The sequence below is a fragment of the Anabrus simplex genome, chromosome 12 (genome assembly GCF_040414725.1).
Source record: "Anabrus simplex isolate iqAnaSimp1 chromosome 12, ASM4041472v1, whole genome shotgun sequence".
In the NCBI taxonomy this organism is placed as follows: domain Eukaryota; kingdom Metazoa; phylum Arthropoda; class Insecta; order Orthoptera; family Tettigoniidae; genus Anabrus; species Anabrus simplex.
The window spans coordinates 55,678,593-55,701,502 of record NC_090276.1 but is presented as its reverse complement, the minus strand read 5'-3'; the positions used below and the strand labels follow the sequence as shown (position 1 = coordinate 55,701,502).

The window sequence follows — 22,910 nt, the reverse complement described above, 5'->3', positions numbered from 1 at the left end:
TAAGCGACTGCAGCTATCGAGCTTGGTAACCGACTATGGTAACAGAGATATTCATGAGATTCGATTTTTGTTACTAGTCTCATTGGGAGGAGAAGTGAAAGGCTATTCCCGTCGCCGATGGGTTGAAAGTAATAAAAGGGACAACAAAGGAATGGAGAACTTAACGTTTGGGCTTCTCGGAAAGTGCTGGCGGTGTCATGCCGTCTACGGCTACGCATCGGTCACGGTGCAACTATGCACTATAATTGAGGATCACATTTTAGCTTGTTATAACTTTTAAGTATTTTCTTTTTATAAGCTTACTTTCTTACTTTTATAATTCGAAAAATTTCTTTTTTGATTTTAAGTACATCTGATCTCTATTTTTATAATAATAATAAAATAATAATAATAATAATAATAATAATAATAATAATAATAATAATAATAATAATAATAATAATAAATAGCTCTTCCTTCCTTTTCCTGGTAGAGATCCTTCAGCCTCAAACAACTTCTTACAATTATCCGTTCTTTCGCAGACATTTTAGGTCCTTCTCGGGGGAAATCATTTACCCACGCAATTTTCCTGATGATGATGCTTGTTTAAAGGGGCCTAACATCTAGGTCATCAGACCCTAATGGTACGAAATCCAAAATCCTCCATTGACCAGAATTCAAACGTGAGGACGAAGAGTGAATGGATGGATATGAATTTAAAACAATCAGTGGATCCGACCCGCAACGCCCCACATTCCCAGAAACTGACGTAAAACAATAGTATTACTGCCCAAGGGACAGCTTATAAAGCACAATACTGAATCGATGATGCTTGTAGTCTAAACGGGTCCAAAATCCAGGTCATCGGCCCCTCATAATGGTACTTATCGCTAGGAAAATAGAACCATGTTATTTGTCATGTTGCGGTACTAATCAAAAGTAGCGTAGACTCGCGGTATTCCACACATTATGGTACTACACACACGTAATGAAATTCGCACATGTAACAATACCTATGGTGTTTCGCACATTGCGGCGCTATTTACAGGCAACGCAAACCTATGGCGTTCCTCACATAAGTGGAATAACCACAGGGACTCGCCCTATCTCGTGGTGTTCCTCACATAGTGGGTACTAAGCACAGGCAAGGCAGAATCATGGTGTCGTCTGGCTCCATGGCTAAATGGTTAGCGTGCTGCCCTTTGGGCAGAGGGGTCCTGGGTTCGATTCCCGGAAGGGCCGTGAATTTTAATCATAATTGGTTAATTCCGCTGACACGGGGGCTGGGTGTATGCGTCGTCTTCATCCTCAGCACGACGTGCAGGTCGCGTACGGGCGTCAAATCAAAAGACCTGCATCTGGCGAGCCGAACTTATCCTCGGACACTCCCGGCACTAAAAGCCATATGCCCTTTCATTTACCCATGGTGTCACTCATGTAGGGGTACGAATCACAGGTACTGTAAAATGCATCCTAAGCCACACACTGTCGCTACTAATCACAAACCTACTCTGTACCTAACATAGTGGTACTACGCGTAAGTAAAATCGACTCATGGTGCTAATTGCAAGTAGTCTCATTGTTCTAATTTGATCATCCCTCGGTCGCCCCTTACGACAGGCAGGGGATACAGTGGGTGTATTCTTCGTCTGCGCCCCCCTCCCACAGGGGGTCGATTTTCCTGAAACTCATTATGTCCCAGCTATCACCCATTGTAATTTTTTTTTTTTTTGCTAGGGGCTTTACGTGGCACCGACACAGATAGGTCTTATGGCGACGATGGGATAGGAAAGGCCTAGGAGTTGGAAGGAAGCGGCCGTGGCCTTAATTAAGGCACAGCCCCAGCATTTGCCTGGTGTGAAAATGGGAAACCACGGAAAACCATCTTCAGGGCTGCCGATAGTGGGATTCGAAAATACTATCTCCCGGATGCAAGCTCACAGCCGCGCGCCTCTACGCGCACGGCCAACTCGCCCGGTCATTGTAATCTTGGCTCATTTCATGTACACATGCATTTCTTAAAGCCAGGGACATTGCTTGTACGGTAAAATGTGTGAGATATAAGGGACTGGAAAACTTATTTTCTGAAATACTGTTGTCATGGAGATTTTACCGAGCGAAGTGGTGGTGGTGGTGATTAATGTTTTAAGAGGAAGTACAACTAGGCAACCATCTTCTATATAACACTAATCAGATGGAAAAATGGAAGGGATCCGACCCTTCGAAAAATGAAGATATTGGCCAAAGGAAGACAAGGGCCACGAAGGACGTGAAAATGAAAGACTCCCTAGCCCTCGCAAACCTAATAGCGTCGGGGTAGGAAAGGAACAAGAGTTGACCAAGAGAGGTCGGATAAGATAGATGAAAGTGAGGAGCCTGGCACAAGTAAGTGGAAGCAATGCCAGGACTCAGCTAAGAGCCCCGTGGTTGCCAACCCACGCTCCAAAGTTCAGAGCCCCTGAGGCCCCTTTTAGTCGCCTCTTACGACAGGCAGGGGATACCGTGGGTGTTATTCTACCGTCCCCACCCACAGGGGGAAACCGAGCGAAGTGGCCGCGCGTGTTAATCTGTGGGCTGTGCTGAGAATGGTTTTCTGTTGTTTCACAGTTTCACTTCCAGGAAAATGCCAGGGCAATTCCTATTCACAGGCTATGGCCGATTCCTTCTACCTCCTTACCCAGTCTCATTCACCATCATTCATTTAACCCTCATTAGCTTCTCTAATGAGGTTGGCGTCAGAAAGGGCATCCGGTCGTAAAACATGCCATATAAATTCACTTCATTTCACTTCACCCCTGACCCTGTATCAAGGAAGGGGACTAAGCGGTAAGATGTTACGATTTTCACTTCTTTCGAAGGATGACATTTTGCTCATCAGACTTCCTCTTCTAACCCAGGCGAGCTTCGATATCTCGAAGTGCCTACGGAGTCTGAAAATTCTTCGAGGTATAGAAACACGCACATAATACTTTGGCTCCACAAAAAAAAAATCAGCTGTACTGTTATTTACTTCCTAATTTTTGATACTGCTTTTTCTTCAACATCTACAATTTTAATATTATTCGATATCGTATTAAAATATTTATTTTCCCATAAGGAGCAACATTCTCATTTTAGAATACTTATAAATTCAAATATTTAAAAGCAATTCAGTCATTTTGATTTTAAACGCAGAAATGGAATATTTTGCCTAAAACCGTAGCTTCTTTCTTCTTTCAACCAATCCCTTTTCCAGATTCTCTCTGGGTAGGGTAGTGTACCAAAGTCCTTCACCTTACTCGATCTTTCCACCATTCCTCTTCTAGTACTTTATTGCTATCGACTCCTCTATTTGCAGTACAGTCCACAACAGAGCTCCTCATCTCATTCCAGGCCGTCCCCTAGGCCTCTTTGCAGTCTCTGTATCCATGAATGTTCTCTTTGGTATTCTCTCCAGTGGCGTTCTCATCATGTATCCACACCATTTTACCTTTGCTATATCAGTCTCTTCTTGAAGTTTACACACTCCCACGTTTCTCCTTATTTCCTCATTTCGCATTCTACCTCGTCTTGTCTTTCCCTGTATGCTCCTCATGAACCTCATTTCAGCTGCTTGCATCTTACTTTGTTTCCGCTTAGTCAACGTCCAGGCTGCTGAAGCATAGGTCAGTATAGGTTTATAATAAAAGAGTATAAAACCTTCCTGCTCTTCATTCCCACATCATTGTTCCATACAATGTCTCTCACACACTGGTAGAAACCTAACGACAGCTGTATTCTTAAATCAATTTCTCCATACAAATTTCCATCTTGCTGCCCGAATATTTAAAAATTTTCACTACTTCAAGAGGTTACTGACGTGATCAAAGTCTTACTTTTCGCAGCACTAATCTTCATTCCAAAATTTCTTATCTCCTCATTCTATAAATCAACTTGTGTCTGTACTTCCTCTTCATTATCTCCCCAAACTACGATGTCTTCAGCAAAGAGCATAGACTTTACTTGCTCACCCATCATATTCAACATTATGTAGAATTCTATCCATGATGATAATGAAGAGTAAGGGAGACAATACATTTCCCTGTCTTAAGAATGTCTCAACTCTGAAACATTCAGTTTGATCCACTTTGGTTCGAACACAGCTTTCACAATTTTGATACAATGTTATTACCATCTGCATTGTTTCATTCCCAATTTGTCCCTCATCGTCGCCATAAGACCTTTCTGTGTCGGTGCGACGTAAAGCAACAGCAAAAAAAAAAAAAAAAAAAAAAAAAAAAAAAAATTGTGCCTCTGGCAATGTTTTACACACCAAATTTTCAATATCTAGAAACGGCACTGCCATGTCCTTACCATATTCCCAATACCCTTCCATCATTAGACACAATGTAAATATTAGGTCAAATGTGGACCTGCCTCTTCTGAATCCATACTGGTGTTCTGCCAATTTTTCCTCTACTCTGTCTCGTATTCGTTTATCCAAGATTCTTTCAAGGATCTTAGCCGTATGAGGCATCAATGTCACTCCTCTGTGATTTTCACATTGTTTCCCGTCTCCTTTCTTGAAAATTGGTATAATGACCCCTTTCGTCCACTCTTTTCTCTCCATAACACTCTGAGGAGTCTATACAACCACTGTAGACCAACTGCTCCTGCTGCTATGATCATTTCTATGGTGAACTCGTCAATTCCAGCTGCCTTGCCTCGTTTCATTCTTTAGTGGCCCAGTCAATCTCTGCCACGGACACCTCGTTTTCCTTATCTTCCATCTGCGCTACATCTTGTTCTTCGATTTTTCGTTTTACCGAGGTATTTTGCACGTTATAAAGCTGTTCATAGTATTTTCCCCACCTCTGCAATACATCCTGCTTCTGTGTCATCGCTCCCTCCTGTTCATTTTTAATGAAGTTAGCACCTTCACCTGTGTTTTTCTTCTTTTTTACCCACTGCAATAAGATCTTTTTGTTCCCGGTTATATCTTCTTGCAGAGATTCAGTGAATTTTTGCCAGCATATTTCTTTTTCTCTTCTTGAACCACCTTGGAGCATTCATTCTTGCAGTGCCCGTATTATGTTTTGCATTCTGTTGTTCTGTTTCTCAGCCATCTCTTCCAAACTTGTTTCTTTTGTTGAACTATATATTTTACCCTGTCATTACACCAGGGCGTTCCTTGATCTTTCTTCCTTCCTGATACTCTCCCACAGGTTTTTTCTGCAGACTCCACCATACTATTTTAAAGTACGCCCATTCTTCTTCGACCCTTTCGATGTCTTCCTTAGGTATACTTATTTTAATATGTGTCTAGAACTCTTCATTTATTACCTTCTCGTGCAATTTCCACACCCTTAGCTTTCTCTGCCTAATCTCAGTCATCGTTTGTATCTTTCCCATCTTTAACTATGTGATCTCTTTCAAAAGATTCACTTGGAAGGACATCTACCAACATTTTCCTGTTACCTTCCTCGACCAAAATGTAATCTATCAGAGTTTTGATTTTGTTATCCCAACAACTGACTGTTTTTCTTTCGAAACCACGTGTTACCAATGATCAGCTCATTTCTTCTACAAAAATCTACCAAAATATCTCCAGCCTTGTTTCTCTTCTCATATCCAAATGGTCCTATAATCTCTTCATCTCTTTTTTTTTTTTCCTGACCTACTTCGGTATTCATGTCTCCTATGATCACAACTTGTTTGAGCTGTATGGCCTTCCAGATATTCAAGGTATTCCTCTAGATCTGTATTTCCTGTTTGTGGAGCATACCCTTGAATTATATCTGTAACGCCAGTTTCAAGTCTCAACCGTAGCTTATTTATTTTTAATCCTATAACTTCCCTGTGTTGTTTTCTCTGTATCCGTGTGCTCTCTACAACATTCTTTAAGAGATTCACAGGATCATATGCGTCCTCCTCAAACTGAGGACTTGTCAGCTCATACTGTAAACCGCTTGCTGGATATTGCTAAGTGGTCTAAAGGAGGGTTTTAAGTTACTATGGTACGTGGCTACTCAATGTCGCAAATGTTCATACGGCTACTAAAACAATACACTTTTCCAACTAAAATGTAGAGAGTGTAATTTTGTACAAGGAGACGATTTACGTTTCTCCTACAGAAACTAATTTTATCTGGGAATAATCAATTACACATTTGTGTTCTGCATATAGCCTACTTCGAATTACAGAAAAATATTTCACAACTGGCCTTCAAATATCCTTAGATATATCGAAGAATTCAAGTAATAGAACTTAGACTTAACATGAATTACACAGGATTTCGTTGGGAAAAGATATTGCTAAGTGGTCTAAAGGAGGGTTTTAAGTTACTGTGGTACGTGGCTACTCAATGTCGTAAATGTTCCACCTTTGAAATAGGCTATAGAAAATTCGAGTTACAGACGTTCGAGATCAACTATACTTCACACGGAGGTAGACATGCCGACTGTAAGGAAAGTGTATCTGGCTTGACATTCCAATACCCAGCTATTTTGAGCTTCAGTAAACAAAGATATCGGGTTGCTACGTGGAACGTTAACATCCGGAAACGAAGAAGCACTGCATATAACCTGAAATAGTCGGTCGGCAGAAGAAGAACGCTCTGGTATAGTCATTCAATTACTTCTGTAGTTCCACATTCTGCCGCTACGGCTAACTAGCAAATAATTACAGTTCTGCATACATAGCTGGACATGAGAAGGGGCCGATATAATTAGTATTCAGTTCCATTCAGCACGCGATCTGAGCCTAGTCGGAGAGCTCGCTTGCATTATACAGCAAATTAAACCGTAAATCCCTTACGTAACCGTGCAACCACCAGTTCGAACCGTTCCGCTAGTTGCTCGATTAAGCTGTTTAACGGATACAATCCAGTGAATTTAAATGCTCTTTTTAAAGTAAAATAGTTCTGTTTTACTACTGACTGGCGGTGATGGTGGCTATTGTTTTTAAGAGGAAGAAAAATTTAGTTACCGCCTTGTATTAACACTAAGCGGATTGTAAATAAAGGGTACATATTTCTGTGCATGGTTATGAGGGTATTTACGGATTGTAGTAAGGATATAAAGGAGAGGACATAAGTCTCTGGTAAGACCCCCAACTAAAGTATGGTTCATGTGTACGGGACCCTCGTCAGGATTACTTGATTCGAGAAATGAAAGAATACAAAGAAAAGCAGCTCAATTTGTTCTAGATGATTTCCGACACAAAAAAAAAAAAGGAGCGTTACGAAAATACTGCAACGTTTAGGCTGGGAAGACTTAGGAGAAAGAAGATGAGCTGCTCGACTAAGTGATATGTTTCGAGCTGTGAGAGGAGAGATGGCGTGGAATGACAATACAGTAGTAGACGCGTAAGTTAGAACGGTGTTTTTAAAAGTAGGAAAGATCAAAATATGAAGATAAAGCTGAATTCGTGAGGGAAAATTGGGGCAAATATTCGTTTACAGGAAGAGGAGTTGGGGATTGGAATAATTTACCAAGGGAGAGGTTCAATATAACTTCTTTTCAAATTCTTTGCGATTATTTAAGAAAAGACTAGACAGACAACAGATAAGGATTCTGCCACCTGGGCGATCATGCTATGTGTAGATCAGTGGTGACTGATAAATCAGAGTGAAGAATGGAAGGCAAAGGAAGTACGTGAAAACGCAAGATTCCCTAGGCCGTCGCGGTCGGAACAGAGTAAGAATTGAGTTGACGAAGGGAGTTCGAACAGGAAAGAAGAAAGAGAGGAGCCTGACAAGTGGAGCTAATGCCAGACTCAGCTAAAGGAACCGTGGCCGCCATAATTTGAGAATCCCCGGTTCCCTTTTCAGTCGCCTTTCACGACAGGCAGGGGATATCGAGGGTTCTCTGAATGAGAAGATAAGCGCTAAGTTAGGACTGAACTCGATGGATGAAGCCGTACGCACAAACAGACTTCAGTGGTTGGGTCATGTGAGGAGAATGGAGGAGGACAGGTGACAGTACCTAGGAGAATAATGGACTCCGTTATGAGGATAAGAGAAGTAAAAGGGAGACCAAGACGACGATGGTTAAATTCAGTTTCTAATGAAATGAAATGTCGTATGGCTTTTAGTGCCGGGATATCCCAGGACGGGTTCGGCTCGCCAGATACAGGTCTTTATATTTGACTCCCGTAGGCGACCTGCGCGTCGTGATGAGGATGAAATGATGATGAAGACAACACATACACCCAGCCCCCGTGCCATTGGAATTAACCAATTAAGGTTAAAATCCCCGGCCCGGCCGGGAATCGAACCCGGGACCCTCTTAACCGAAGGCCAGTACGCTGACCGTTCAGCCAACGAGTCGGACACAGTTTCTAATAATTTACTGTTTAAAGGTATGGAACCAAACCAGGCCCGGCGACAGTTTTCTAGGGCCCGTAAATCCCGGTACATTCCACCCCCTCATTTACCTCACTTAGACCAGAACTGCAAGGTAGCAGATTATTTTATAACCAAGACGTACCTGATTATCAGCCATTGGCGGTGTAGTTTACATTGCAAACATTTTTCTCGGTGCAAACGTGATGTATTCGTGGGGCTAATTTGGTGCAGAAGCGACAATGGATGTACCGATTCAACACCAATGAAAAATGCACCATAATTACACCACATATTTATTCATATTCATTTATACCATTGTTACACCAAGGAGTGACATTTTCCACCATAATTACACCAAAAATGAAGTTACATTAATCATCTAATTTCTGCACCAATTTCGCGCAAAAAATACACGATTTTTTCTTTCAACTTTCTTTATTGTCAACACCACTGTTGAACCAAATTTTTGCTTAAAAATGCTCCAAAGTTACACCAAGAATCTGGGTGCATTTGTGGAATCACCTTGATGTCATTTTTCTCCAGATTTGTGCAATTTTCTTCGTATTGTATTCTTAATATTTTTTTAATTCATGTTTTGGTGGGCTCGGGCCTCTGGGCATTTGCCCCCTTCCCCCCCCCCCCCCCGCCCTGAACCAAGCGATGCCAAAGAGGTAGTTACAGGACTGTGGACGCACTTCAAAATCGTCTATAAGGAAAATGTATGTATGCATTATTTTATCGGTCCATACTTGTATTAACAGAGGCTGCCTGGCCGAGGCGGTAAAGGCTTGCTCGGTTCGCCCGGAAGGACGTGGGTTCGAATCCCCGTCAGGAAGTCGTAAAATTTAAGAAACGAGACTTCCACTTCCGGAGGTTCATATGGCCCTGAGGTTCACTCAGACTACACCAAAAATGAGTACCAGGTTAATTCCTAGGGACAAAGGCGGCCGGGCGTAGAGCTAACCACTCTACCCCATCACGGACCGCGGTTAACAATGGTGGAAGCCTTTACCTTCCACTCCTCCAAGGGCCTTCATGGCCTGTACGGAGGTGTCTTTGTCTTTGTCTATACTTGTATTAACATATTGATGAGAATGTCAGGTGAAAAGATACCCAAATCAGATACTTAAGGAAACAATGATAGGAAAGTGGGTTAAAGACCGGCCTAGACCTACATGGAAGGACACTGTGGGGGAGTGCAGTAAAAGCAGAGGCGTCACCTTGAACAGTGTGTTGCAAGAGAAATGGTGATAGGAAAGAACAACGTAGAGTGCTTTGGTAAAGTAATTAGCAGCCGTACAACAATGACTGTTACGACTGGTGTTTGAAAGAGCGTTCGCTATAGATGAGGAAATGATGAGAGCGAAAAAGAATGCTCTCTACTGCTTCCAAAATTAATAATAATAACATTCAATTTAAGTATTTTGAAGAGATCATTTCCTTTAACCCATCACAGAAATCAGCCCTGAAATATCGGACCAAACGCACGGAAACTGCTGTTCACCTCTGCTCCAAAGTTACACCAAGAATCTGGGTGCATTTGTGGAATCACCTTGATGTCATTTTACTCCACATTTGTGCAATTTTCTTCGTATTGTATTCTTAATATTTTTTTAATTCATCAGTGCAGTTCGTTCTCCCGGGACATTAAATACCACCACTACACCGCTTGGCTCTCAATAATGTACAACGGGTGATTGTTTGGTCCGCCCTGTCAATATATTATTAACATTTGAATAATTTATACGTACATGTTTCGGGAGCCTTAACTCCCTTCGTCAGCGTATTTACATCAAAATCTACCTTACCCAAGTCTCAAGATACAACATCTTATCATATTACATTAAGCAATGTCCTGTATAACCTCAACTCTTTTTTTTTTTTTTTTTTACTAGCGGATTTACGTCGCACCGACACAGATAGGTCTTATGGCGACGATGGGATAGGAAAGGCCTAGGAGTTGGAAGGAAGCGGCCGTGGCCTTAATTAAGGTACAGCCCCAGCATTTGCCTGGTGTGAAAATGGGAAACCACGGAAAACCATCTTCAGGGCTGCCGATAGTGGGATTCGAACCTACTATCTCCCGGATGCAAGCTCACAGCCGCGCGCCTCTACGCGCACGGCCAACTCACCCGGTAACCTCAACTCTAGAACACTATATGTACACTTTGCGTTTTTTGTATAATAATGCATGTTGTAACCCAAGCACTTAAGACATGGAACATATTTAAAAACACTCTTGAATCGTCCACTCATTCCTCCTATCCTTTACACTCATACAACGTGTATCATCACCCTGGATGGATCCATTAGCTGAGTCAGCCACTGATAAAGTGTTACTCGTCACTGCTTGTATTGTTGCTGCCACTACAAAGCTACCATATTATCGTCCAATTTGATTTCCTTTGAAGTTAATACCCATATAGGTTGCATTGATATGGTCAAAAATTTAGCCATGCTTGTGCCGTCAGGGCAGGTGACGTTTGCTCGATTGTTGCAGGACCGGACTTTTTGAACCAGAGCGGAACAAACCTCCCGTTATGTTTCTTCAAATGCTCCTCTAGTACTATAAAAAAGAATAAAGAATGAAAAGCTATTTTAGCCAGTTAAAACATATATTCAAATACTTCATGATATAAAATATTAGGACTTACGTAAAATGATAAGGCGGAGGAAAACTATCCGCTTGCCGGCCAGTCACTAACTTGAGACTTGGGTAAGGTAGATTTTGTTGTTGTTGTTTTTTTTTTTTTTTTTTTTTTTTTGCTAGTTGTTTTACGTCGCACCGACACAGACAGGTCTTACGGCGACGATGGGAAAGGAAAGGGCTAGGAGTGGGAAGGAAACGGCCGTGGCCTTAAGGTACAGCCCCAGCATTTGCCTGGTGTGAAAATGGGAAACCAGGGAAAACCATTTTCAGGGCTGCCGACAGTGGGGTTCGAACCTACTATCTCCCGAATACTGGATACTGGCCGCACTTAAGCGGGATTTTGATGTAAATACGCTGACGAAGGGAGTTAAGGCTCCCGAAACATGTACGTATAAATTATTCAAATATTAATAATATATTGAGAGGGCGGACCAAACAATCACCCGTTGTACATTATTGTTATTACGAGTCAATACGGACCAATTAAGGACCGATATGGTCAAGTTTGTCGGCTTGGCCCTCAGTCACCACGGTGAGATGGAGGTCATCCAAATAAAATAAAATAAAATAATAAGAATTATTGAAAAATTACGGAACAGTAAGAACAACATTAGATGGATTATTGAAATCAAAGATGATGTGAGAGAACTACAAATTACAATAGACAAAAGACAAAATCAAGAAACAAACCAGACTACAAACCGAGATCAACAGACGGACAATGGTATGGGAGACTTCAGACGAAGAAAAAGATCCAGGAGAATGAAGAAGTAATGATTGGGCTGACAAAAAGTTGCAGAACTCTCTTTAAAAAATTGACTAAAGTGGCCCAATGAAGGCCATAAAATGTAAATTAATAAAAAATAAATCCCTACTAAAGATCTCGGCTCCCACCAAATTTCTGACAGCGAATTTCGCTTGAGATCAAACTAATAATAATACTAAATGTTACTTGCTTTACGTCCCACTAACTACTTTACAGTTTTCGGAGCCGCCAATGTGCCGGAATTTAGTCCCGCAAGAGTTCTTTTACGTGCCAGTAAATTTACCTACACGAAGCTGACGTACCATCGGACTGAGCCAGGATCGAAGCTGCGAGTTGGGGTGAGCGCCTCAACCGCCCGAGCCACCCAGCCCGGCTGGAGATCAAAAGTAAAGCTGTGCGTAAAACTTGAAAAGCTGGCACCTTCTTTGAGGAAGCGCTGTTTTGCAAATAGACATAAATGATCCACTAGACGAGAGTAACAGAAGTTTTAGCAGCCCATACTGACTAGTACATTTTTATTTTTTCACTCCATTAACAAAATCTATTCGTAATTCCCGATAAACAGATACAGGTAACGACCATTCCACTTGGCTGCTCGCTCGCTTCGAGAATAACACTTCTCTCGCGCACATTATTCAGAGACTTAAACATTCTATATCGAAATTTCCGACATCTGATCGAATCCAACTTTTATTACAATATATATTGGGATATTTCATACTTTGTTTATAAATTGCTGAATTTTATGTTTCCAAAATCATGGCAGGTTTTTGAGAAGCAATGTCTTAAGGTTGTGTTCCATCTGCGATAAAAAATATTAAAATAATAAATTATACATTCCAAACCTACATGACCTAACGTGAAATGAAACTAGGAAAATTATGGTGTTATTGCAGTTTCTGCAAGCCTATGGGTTATTTCATAAACAACCTCCCAACTCGAGTACACACAATATTTTGGTTGACCGCACTTCTTCGGCCGATCCAACCCCGGCACGAACATATCTCAGTGACCGCAAATGTCCGGACACCGAATGTTTAGGCAATACTAGGGTAGAACGCAAACTTACTGAAGGGAGTAAGAAGTATACTCTAGCCAGCACAACGGTTCTGCTATGAAATTTGCACGGCCTATTGGAACCTCTCGCTACATTACGGAAGCGTACTAGAAGACACTGCTGCTAGTCAAATTAGTACGCATTCTAACCTATAAAAATCCCAGATAGAATCATCCCCTAATGTTTGTCCAGCTTGCTTGCCGGATTTGGTCAAAATCGCATCTCTTCAGCGCTACCACAGTGACCTGTTTTCTATTATTTCTAACAGTTTAACGTAGCAATGAGGAGGGGGTGCTCCATCAACCCGTGAAATCATGTGAGGTCTTCTTAACCCTCGCAAAACGTAGTGAAGCAACCTATTTCGGTCACGATCAACTCTGATCGCCAAAAAAACACAAAATAGGAAAGCTTTTTTTTTTCCATGAAGAGACTGCACCAGAAGAAGAAGCAGCAGCAGCACTAGCACATACAGGTTTTCTGTCTTCGTGGATTAGAAGAGGGCCAGGACTGAGCACGAAGCCGGCCGGCGTGATTAAGCTTTAGCCCCGGTGATTGTCTGGTGTAGAACTACAGGGTCTTTCACCACTGCCTTCGTAATATACAGGCCGTACTGTAGAAAGCGCGCCAAGCCCATCAGCTGAACGATTGAGGCGAGCCAAGTGAATGTTACAAGTTGTACTTGTGAATGTAATCCATAAGGATTGGGGGCATTCTTAGGATAATTGTGACCGTTGAGAGACAAAAATTTATATTTAAGTATATTGCACGTTTTTATCTTTAAATCCCATCAGGATTTACGTAAACAGCTGTTATTAAGATAATGAGTCCTCATAGTTTAGGTTAGGCATGATATCTTCACGTGGTAGATAATGTAAATTCTAGGGACGTAATAATTCTCGTGTAATTTATTCATTTAATTGTTATCGTACAACACGCTTTTGTGGAAATATAATATGGTACAAATTTAAATACAGTGTGCGAAAGTTCGCATTTGCCACAACGCTGATAACTTATGCGTACTACGGCGAAAATACAACTATACAAGTAAATAGACATTAACATTTTCATTTTCTTCGTATAGAGGCAGGTAACCTTTAAGAAAAACGAAAATCCCAACCGAAAAAATAACTATTACGAAGAATAAAGGTGTATATTTCACTCATTTTCCAGAGCAGATGATGAGTTCTGCTTTTGACTTTCTTGTTTCACAGATTTACAGCAGAGCTTTTTATTGTTGGTACAGAACAAGTATAAAAGTGGACAGTAACCAATGGAACCTTCATACGGTTATTTCTTGGGTTCGTAATGTTGAGTACGCGCTGCCTTTTCTCCCCAAAATTAATGCGAGTAAGAACCATTCCTCGGCAGATTCCGTGAATGTGGGAAGTAACTAATAGATCTGGATGATCAGTGCATTAATATTTGGGAAAACATGGGCTATTCCTAAACAAAGTGATACAAATATTTGTATTGAAGAAAGGGTCTCAAGGAAGTACTCGAAGGATACTGCCAAAAGTGTTTACAATAAAAAAAAAAGCAAGAAAGCTACTGTATTTATGGCCATCTAGAGGTATAGAAGTAAAATTTATTATTGCACGTTTGTTGTCTCCATATTTGTATTAATGCATAATAATTATTTGTTGGGTACATTGACGAGTGAAACACAAGCTTTGACCGCGTAGATCGCACTTCAAACCTACTTCTCCTAAAATTACATAACCTAACTTACGACTTATGATGCGATTATAGGTTTTAGTGATCTCACCTGTAATATTAATACAACATTTGTAAATATTTCATAATTACAAAAGGTACAGACGCATCACGTCCTTGCATTACACGGGTCGGACGGAGGAAACAGTTCGCCTTTTTGTGTGACGTCATCGGAGGTACAGTACGGCCTGTACATCACGAAGGCGGGGTGCTTTCACTCAAAAACGGCCGGCGCAGCGCAGCGGATAGATGGGCGAGCTGAAGGTCAGACGAGCACATAACTCGCTGAGCTTGGGGCCGGGAGAGCGCCCGTATGAATCGCATGTAAATAGCGAACACACATAATAACGCATAATCAAAGTAAAATACTTTCTCACCTTGTCACAGAATATGTTGAAAATGTCTTCCACCCACTTCTATGCATTTCTGGCTTCATGTAAGGAAATTTTCATCCATACGCATTACTTAATCTACCAAGATAGCCTCAATTTCTCTCGTAATATTTTGAGTTCATCTACAGTGTGAAAATGGGAGTGTTGGCCGCAGTAAGCGCAGACAGGATAATAGTGTCTATATTTCTGAAACCAGAATCACTGGGCAGAGATATAGGAATACCGGGCGAGTTGGCCGTGCTGTTAGGGGCGCGCGGCTGTGAGCTGGCATCCGGGAGATAGTGGGTTCGAATCCCACTGTCGGCAGCCCTGAAGAGGGTTTTCCGTGGTTTCCCATTTTCACACCAGGCAAATGCTCGGGGTGTACCGTAATTAAGGCCACGGCCGCTTCCTTCCAACTCCTAGGCCTTTCCTATCCCATCGTCGCCATAAGACCTATCTGTGTCGGTGCGACGTAAAGCCATTAACAAAAAAAACAAAAAACAAAAAACAAAAAAAAACAAAAAAAGAAGGAGATATAGGAATGACATTCTCGTACCACTTTTAACAAATGACGGACAATGAATGTCAATCTTGACATATCCAGCAAGACTCGGCAACCGCGCATACGGCTAACGAGCCATTGACTTTAATTGAGGAAACCTATGACAACAGAGTAATTGGTAAACCATTGTGGCCCGCAAGATCCTCAGATCTTACGGTGTGCGATTTTTATTTATTTTGTGGAAAAATTGAAAAATAAGGTTTATGCAACAAACCCTCACAATCTATACATTAAAAAAATTGATGAAAACTAAAGTCAGTCAGTACGGCCATTCTATCCGGTCGATTTCCTTCATTTTTTTAACTGAAAGGTATTCATGCACAGATTTGTCACCAGGTACTGTAAATCACTTAACTTTCGCCTTCCTCAAATTATTTGAATTTTTCAATTTTTTATCTCTTTGAAGCGATCATATCTTTGGCTCTAATCGAGGTACGGAGTTCGTTTTGGCCTAAGCACACTCAGTGGATCAAGATCTTTCATTTTAGCTCTTAACTATTCAAATTGGTTGATTCTGAGGAAAGTTATGAGTGCACATTCAATCTGACGTCCCATTTCTTCAACATTTTTTTTTTCTCATTGAAGCAATTAAATCTTTCGTTCTAATTGAGGCACGCGGTTCGTTTTGGTCTAAAAACACTCAGTGGATCAAGCGCTTTCTTTTGAGGTAATAACTACTTAAATTGCTAGATTCTGAGAAAAGTTATGAGTACATTTGTCTCCATGACGAAGATCTTTCAAGGACTTTTCAACAATTCAGCGCGTAGTGTTGTTCCAAGGAACGTTTAATTCAATTTCTTTGGGTGATGTATTTTCAAGTGTTTTGTTGACATAATATTACATTCTATTACCGCAGCAGATCATGTGCTTTATTTCATTAAGTCGGAACTTTGCAAATACATTCGTGAGGATAGTAACGAACAACACCATAAATTGTACATTGCGGGCGGAGCCAGCGGGAAACTGCTAATATAGATGATACATACATACATTATCATTATAGACTGTTATGCCTTTCAGCGTTCTGTCTGCAAGCCTCTGTGAATTTACTAAACGTCGCCACAATCCTCGATTTGCAATTAGTGTTGTGGCCTCATTTAGTTCTATACCTCTTATCTTTAAATCGTTAGAAACCGAGTCTAACCATCGTCGTCTTGGTCTACCTCTACTTCTCTTACCCTCCATAGCAGAGTCCATTATTCTCCTAGGTAACCTATCCTCCTCCATTCGCCTCACATGACCCCACCACCGAAGCCGGTTTATGCGTACAGCTTCATCCATCGAGTTCATTCCTAAATTAGCCTTTAACTCCTCATTCCGAGTACCCTCCTGCCATTGTTCCCACCTGTTTGTGCCAGCAATCATTCTTGCTACTTTCATGTCTGTTACTTCTAACTTATGAATAAGATATCCTGAGTCCACCCAGCTTTCGCTCCCGTAAAGCAAAGTTGGTCTGAAAACAGACCGATGTAAAGACAGTTTCGTCTGGGAGCTCACTTCCTTCTTACAGAATACTGTTGATCGCAGCTGCGAGCTCACTGCATTAGCTTTACGATACCTTGATTCAATCTCACTTACTATATTACCATCCTGCGAGAACACACAACCTAAATACTTGAAATTATCGACCTGTTCTAGCTTTGTATCACCCACCTGACATTCAACTCTGTTGAATTTCTTACCTACTGACATCAATTTAGTCTTCGAGAGGCTAATTTTCATACCATACTCATTGCACCTATTTTCTAGTTCCCAGATATTAGACTGTATAAACGGATTAAGTGCAGAATGTGCGAGTTTTTAAGCAAAAAAGCATACAGAAAGTAAAGGTAAACCATCTTCAGGACTGCCGATAGTAGGGTTCGAGCCCACTATCTCCACAATGCAAACTCACAGCTGCGCACCCGTGACCGCACAGCCAACTCGCTCGGCAATAAGCATTTATGAAAGGTTACCAAGACGAAGGGGAACTCGCAGTACAGCAGAATATCACACCTACACAAAGTGTAACCGACAACACAATTACCGCAGTGATAATAAATCTAATCTCTTCTTTTAATGGCACTTCAGAGCACAGTGACAAGCACAGCGCAACAGTTTAAGTCAACAGCACGTCCAAGCACTTTATAGCTTCCTGTAACACGAAAGACAAAAAACAAGATCATCAAGTGATATCAAGAAGCCTGCGCTGACGCACAACCTTAAAGAAAGACCTCAACGATGCACACGGCATTCTAACGAACGAGGAATCAAACTTACGCTGACAAGGGGACGCGAGTCACAGATTTCGTTCAAATACTGAGAGGTAAAAAATTAAACAGATCGTATCCGAAGGTGTGCGCCATTCAGAGGCGTAACTAGGTAATATTATACGAGCCCACATGCAGAAATTATATTTGGACACCGCCCCCCCCACACACACACACCCCCTCAAAACATTGTATAAAACCTATCGAAAAAAAATATATATATATATTTAAATATTAAAGATCCACCTTTCCACCACAACAAATAATCCTTTGATTGTTTTATTCTTATGAAAACCTACAACCTGTCTTTCAGTTAGTGGCCGGGTCAGGGATGGAGTTAATGAAGCCCCATCTTGCGGCGAGGATAGGAATTATGCCGGCTGCCGAAGCCTGTCGCACTCCTCTGGGGCAATGATTACTGACCGACAGATGAAATTAAATGATAGTGGAGAGCGCTGCTGGAATGAAAGATGGCAGGGAAAACCGGAGTACCCGGAGAAAAACCTGTCGCGCCTCCGCTTTGTCCAGCACAAATCTCACATGGAGTGACCGGGATTTGAACCACGGAACCCAGCGGCGAGAGACCGACGCGCTGCCGTCTGGGCTACAACTGTTTTATTCTTATATTCACATGAACACTGCGGGACATGTTTCGTCCTATGTTGACATCATCAGCCGCATTCCCTTAGTACACATTAAAATTAACACAAAGTATAGGTCCTTACACTCAACAATGAACACACAGATAATTAAAACGTGTTATGCTTATCAAAGTAAATGGATACAAGTCTAATGAGTCATTTTTTCCCTTCAGGTGTGTAGCCACCTCCTGTTTGAGTAATACGTTACCAACGTGTTTAAGGGCAATTTTTATGCTCCACGGCGTGGTATATTCCGAGTCGGTGTAAAATGACATTAGGGTAGACGAATAAGCTTGAGCACCGAGTTCGATAGCTGCAGTCGCCTAAGTGCAGCCAGTATCCAGTATTCGGGAGATAGTGGGTTCGAACCCCAACGTCGGCAGCCCTGAAGATAGTTTTCCGTGGTTTCCCATTTTCACATCAGGCAAATGTTGGGGGTGAACCTTAATTAAGGCCACGGACGCTTCCTTCCCACTCCTAGCCTTTTCCTGTCCATCGTCGCCGTAAGACCTATCTGAGTCGGTGCGACGTAAAGCAACTTGCAAAAAAAACTTGAGCGGGGCTTTTAAAAGCAGAAAAGATCACAACATGAAAATAAAGTTGGAATTCAGGAGGACAAATTGGGACAGATGTTAATAAATAATGTTATTGTTTTTACGTCCCACTAACTACTATTTTGACGGTTTTCGGAGACGCCGAGGTGCCGGAATTTTGTCCCGCGGGAGTTCTTTTACGTGCCAGTAAACATACCGATACGAGGCTGACGTATTCGAGCACCTTGAAATACCTCCGGACTGAGCCAGGATCGAGCCTGCCAAGTTGGGGGTCAGAAGGCCAGCGGCTCAACCGTTTGAGCCACTCAGCCCGGTGGACAGATATTCGTTTATAAGACGACGTGTATGGGAATTTAATAATTTATCAACGGAATTGTTCGATACATTTCCTACCATACTTCCTCGCAACAATATTCTTTCTATCGGTCAAGGTAAATTTTCAATTGCTACAATACAAGAGAAAGAGTTTTGCTGACACCCGTATGCCACAAGCTTATACTTTTCGAATTGAAATCTAGCTGCAAGAGTATAGAATGTTTTAAATGCCTTTCCATAAAATATTAAAGCTAGCACACAACATGAGCGTTTCAGGAACACTTTTGCTAGTCCTTTATTGACAAAGATTATAATGCGGTTGTGCAACATTTGGACAAGTAAGACTTTTACTCCATCCAGTCATGAATGTACAGAATATACATTTGCATTCTAATCCAAACTGTCACACACGTTGCATATTATATTATCTTCTTATCGTGTTTCAGATAGGTATTTATTATCATTAAGCATAATCCAACAGTAATATTTAATATGGATACTTCTCCTTGGCCCTTTCCCAATTACCTGGTGTTGGCACTTTGAATGGATTTGGCCTAGTTTTACGGCTGGATGCCTCCGCCCTTTTAACTACTGCGTGATGGGTTGTATGTATTTGAATACGTATATTAAGACTAACACAAAAACTAAGTTCCCGAGCTATAAGTTGTAAATATAAATATATGATGCTGGGTTTTTTTTTTTTTTTTTTTTTTTTTTTAATAAAGAAAATACTGTACTAAACAAAAAAGTTTACTAACGTTTCACGGGATTCCGCTGCTTTTTCAACTTTATGAGCGACATGTGACGATGGCATCACAAAACGTTCTAAGACATCCTCTAATACATATACCGGTATACATGTTGATTTTTATTGGTCTGGTATCACAAGCGACTGCTTGCGCGGCGTAATTGGTTTGCGCATAAGGCTGGAGGTTCGGATCCTGGCGCAACTGGCTGGCAGTCTTACCCGGAGACCGGTATTCGATTCCGGCCAGGTCAGGGATTTTTACCTGGATCTGAAGGTTGGTTCGAGATTTACCCAGCATACGTGATTACCGATTACAATTGTTGAGGAGCTATGTGACGGTGAGATGACGGCCTCGGTCTAGAAAGTCAAGAATAACGACCGAAAGAATTCGTCGCGCTGACCATATGCTCCACCTCGTAATCTGCAGGCCTTCGGGATGAGCAGCGGTCGCTTGGTAGGCAAAGGCCCATTACGGATAACTTACAGAGACGTGGGCATTTTAATGCAAAAGACTAGTGTAAGATCAGTTGAACGTTAAATAATCATTTTAACAAGGTTAAAATCCGGCATTTCAATAGTAAGAATACTGACAATAGTAAGAGGCAATAGCGGACTATTGTTGCAGTTTTCATCATCATCATCATCATCATCATCTGTTTACCCTCCAGGTTCGGCGTTTCCCTCGGACTCAGCGAGGGATCCCACCTCTACCGCCTCAAGGGCAGTGTCCTGGAGCTTCAGACTCTTGGTCGGGGGATACAACTGGGGAGAATGACCAGTACCTCGCCCAGGCGGCCTCACCTGCTATGCTGAACAGGGGCCTTGTGGAGGGATGGGAAGATTGGAAGGGATAGGCAAGGAAGAGGGAAGGAAGCGGCCGTGGCCTTAAGTTAGGTACCATCCCGGCATTCACCTGGAGGAGAAGTGGGAAACCACGGAAAACCACTTCCAGGATGGCTGAGGTGGGAATCGAACCCACCTCTACTCAGTTGACCTCCCGAGGCTGAGTGGACCCCGTTCCAGCCCTCGTACCACTTTTCAAATTTCGTGGCAGAGCCGGGAATCGAACCCGGGCCTCCGGGGGTGGCAGCTAATCACACTAACCACTACACCACAGAGGCGGACTGTTGCAGTTTTACAAATGCATAAAGAACTTGGTCAAAAACTGAATAGGCTGCATGGCTCAACAGCGGTTTTGCATAGGCTACATGACTGCCGGAGATAACGCAGGAAGCACACAAGTGCAGCCTGATAACATTGCGTGATTCGGCACAACTTAAGTAGCGTTAATACTATCACTACGATAAGCAAAGCAACGTGCTTTCTCCGTTTATATCAATTAATAATAGGAAGACTTGGCAGAACTATTTCCTAACACGAAATTAATCATGCAGCATTTGTTTCGAAATAGCTGTTCAAAACCTATTTTGTCCATGTTTGTACCATACGCACAGAAGCTATTCTTTTTTACTTTTACTGCGGAACCGATAAACCATTTCACACGATACAAAAATGAAATTGATCAAACCGAGCTCGATAGCTGCAGTCGCTTAAGTGCGGCCAGTATCCAGTATTCGGGTGGTAGTAGGTTCGAACCCCACTGTCGGCAGTCCTGAAAATGGTTTTCCGTGGTTTCCCATTTTCACACCAGGAAAATGCTGGGGCTGTACCTTAATTAATGCCACGGCCGCTTCCTTCCCACTCCTAGCCCTTTCCTGTTCCATCGTCGCCATAAGCCCTATCTGTGTCGGTGCGACGTAAAAAAAAAAAAAAAAAAAAAAAAAAGATCAACCCCTAACACTGACGTTCTTCGTCGCCGTCACAAGGACATATGACCAGCTCCGTTTAAAAAGTAATTACCTATGTGTCAGGAGGGTCATTCTTATTTACATATTTTGTTTTCGTCTTGTACTTTACATAGGATTGGAACTCACAGCCCCAATTCAAAACGAGATTTGATAGTTATGACACACTGCAGTCACCGAACAAGATCTAAAATATACCTCTTACTGTCGAGAAAATAAGATGTTAGAAGTACGGTATGCACAAGCTCAAATTTCTCTATGTAAAACTGAGTGGAAGTGGGGGATTGGAAAAACACGTAATGAGACTGGCGAGACTAGCTTCCGCCAATGAGAAGTGGAAAAGCAATATTCATAGCAATTATATGCAAGGGCTACATTTAAATATAAAGTCGAAATAGACAGGGAGAAACTGACGTATGCAAATGCCAAGTTGAAAATGATAAACACGATCAGCAGAAACGAACAGATGATCACAAAATTTTAAAAACACATACACTTATTCGAATTCACTAATGATCTTGTTGTGATAAAACCAATGCAAATCTGTCACTGTCTGTGCCCATGCCTCGCTCCCTGTCAAATCGCCTTTACATGTTTCACATCACAATAGCATTTCGGAATATCGTAAAAACTAGAGCAAATAATAGTATCTGGTGACTTTCTGAGGAGAAATGAACGTGAATACAATTATAGCTTTTCAAGACATCTGTAACTACTCAATCAATTTTCAGCACGAACTGTCACAATTATTGTTTACAATTTTCATGATCATATGATCCACATAAACTAAGAACAGACACAAAATTCTCTACTTCAAATAAACAGGAAATAACGCAAGCATATACCATTAACTTAGGGATTAAATATGAAATGTTTGTTTACTCACCTCATTATAAACAGGACCATGGCACAAAAACAGATCAAAACTGCTAAAACTGAAAAAATGTTTGACAGTTCTGCCACAGACACAAGCATTGCTGTCATCCCTACCATCATTCTTAAAATTTATTATATAAAAAAACTGTAAGCACTGATGGAAATCTCGAGGAAGCCCTAAACACACACGGAACTTCGCGGTATAAGCATTTTAGCAGGCATCTCGAAGCCGACTGCCGAATGTGAAAGTATTTCAGCCAGAACTACTCCACAACTCCACCAACGAGCTGTCCTCCATTTCTGGGAACGTCATATG

The 22,910-nt window shown here is 41.6% G+C and overlaps 1 protein-coding gene across 1 annotated transcript in view; it reads right to left on the bottom strand.

The window, feature by feature from the left end:
- LOC136876209 (cell growth regulator with RING finger domain protein 1) overlaps positions 1-22,874 on the bottom strand; it is a 464,094-nt gene extending 441,220 nt beyond the window's left edge. Inside the window, exon 1 of the mRNA XM_068229884.1 lies at positions 22,605-22,874. Coding sequence (XP_068085985.1) covers positions 22,605-22,714 — 110 coding nt within the window. The 5' untranslated portion in view covers positions 22,715-22,874. The remainder of the gene's footprint in view (positions 1-22,604) is intronic.
- Between the last annotated feature and the right edge of the window lie 36 nt (positions 22,875-22,910).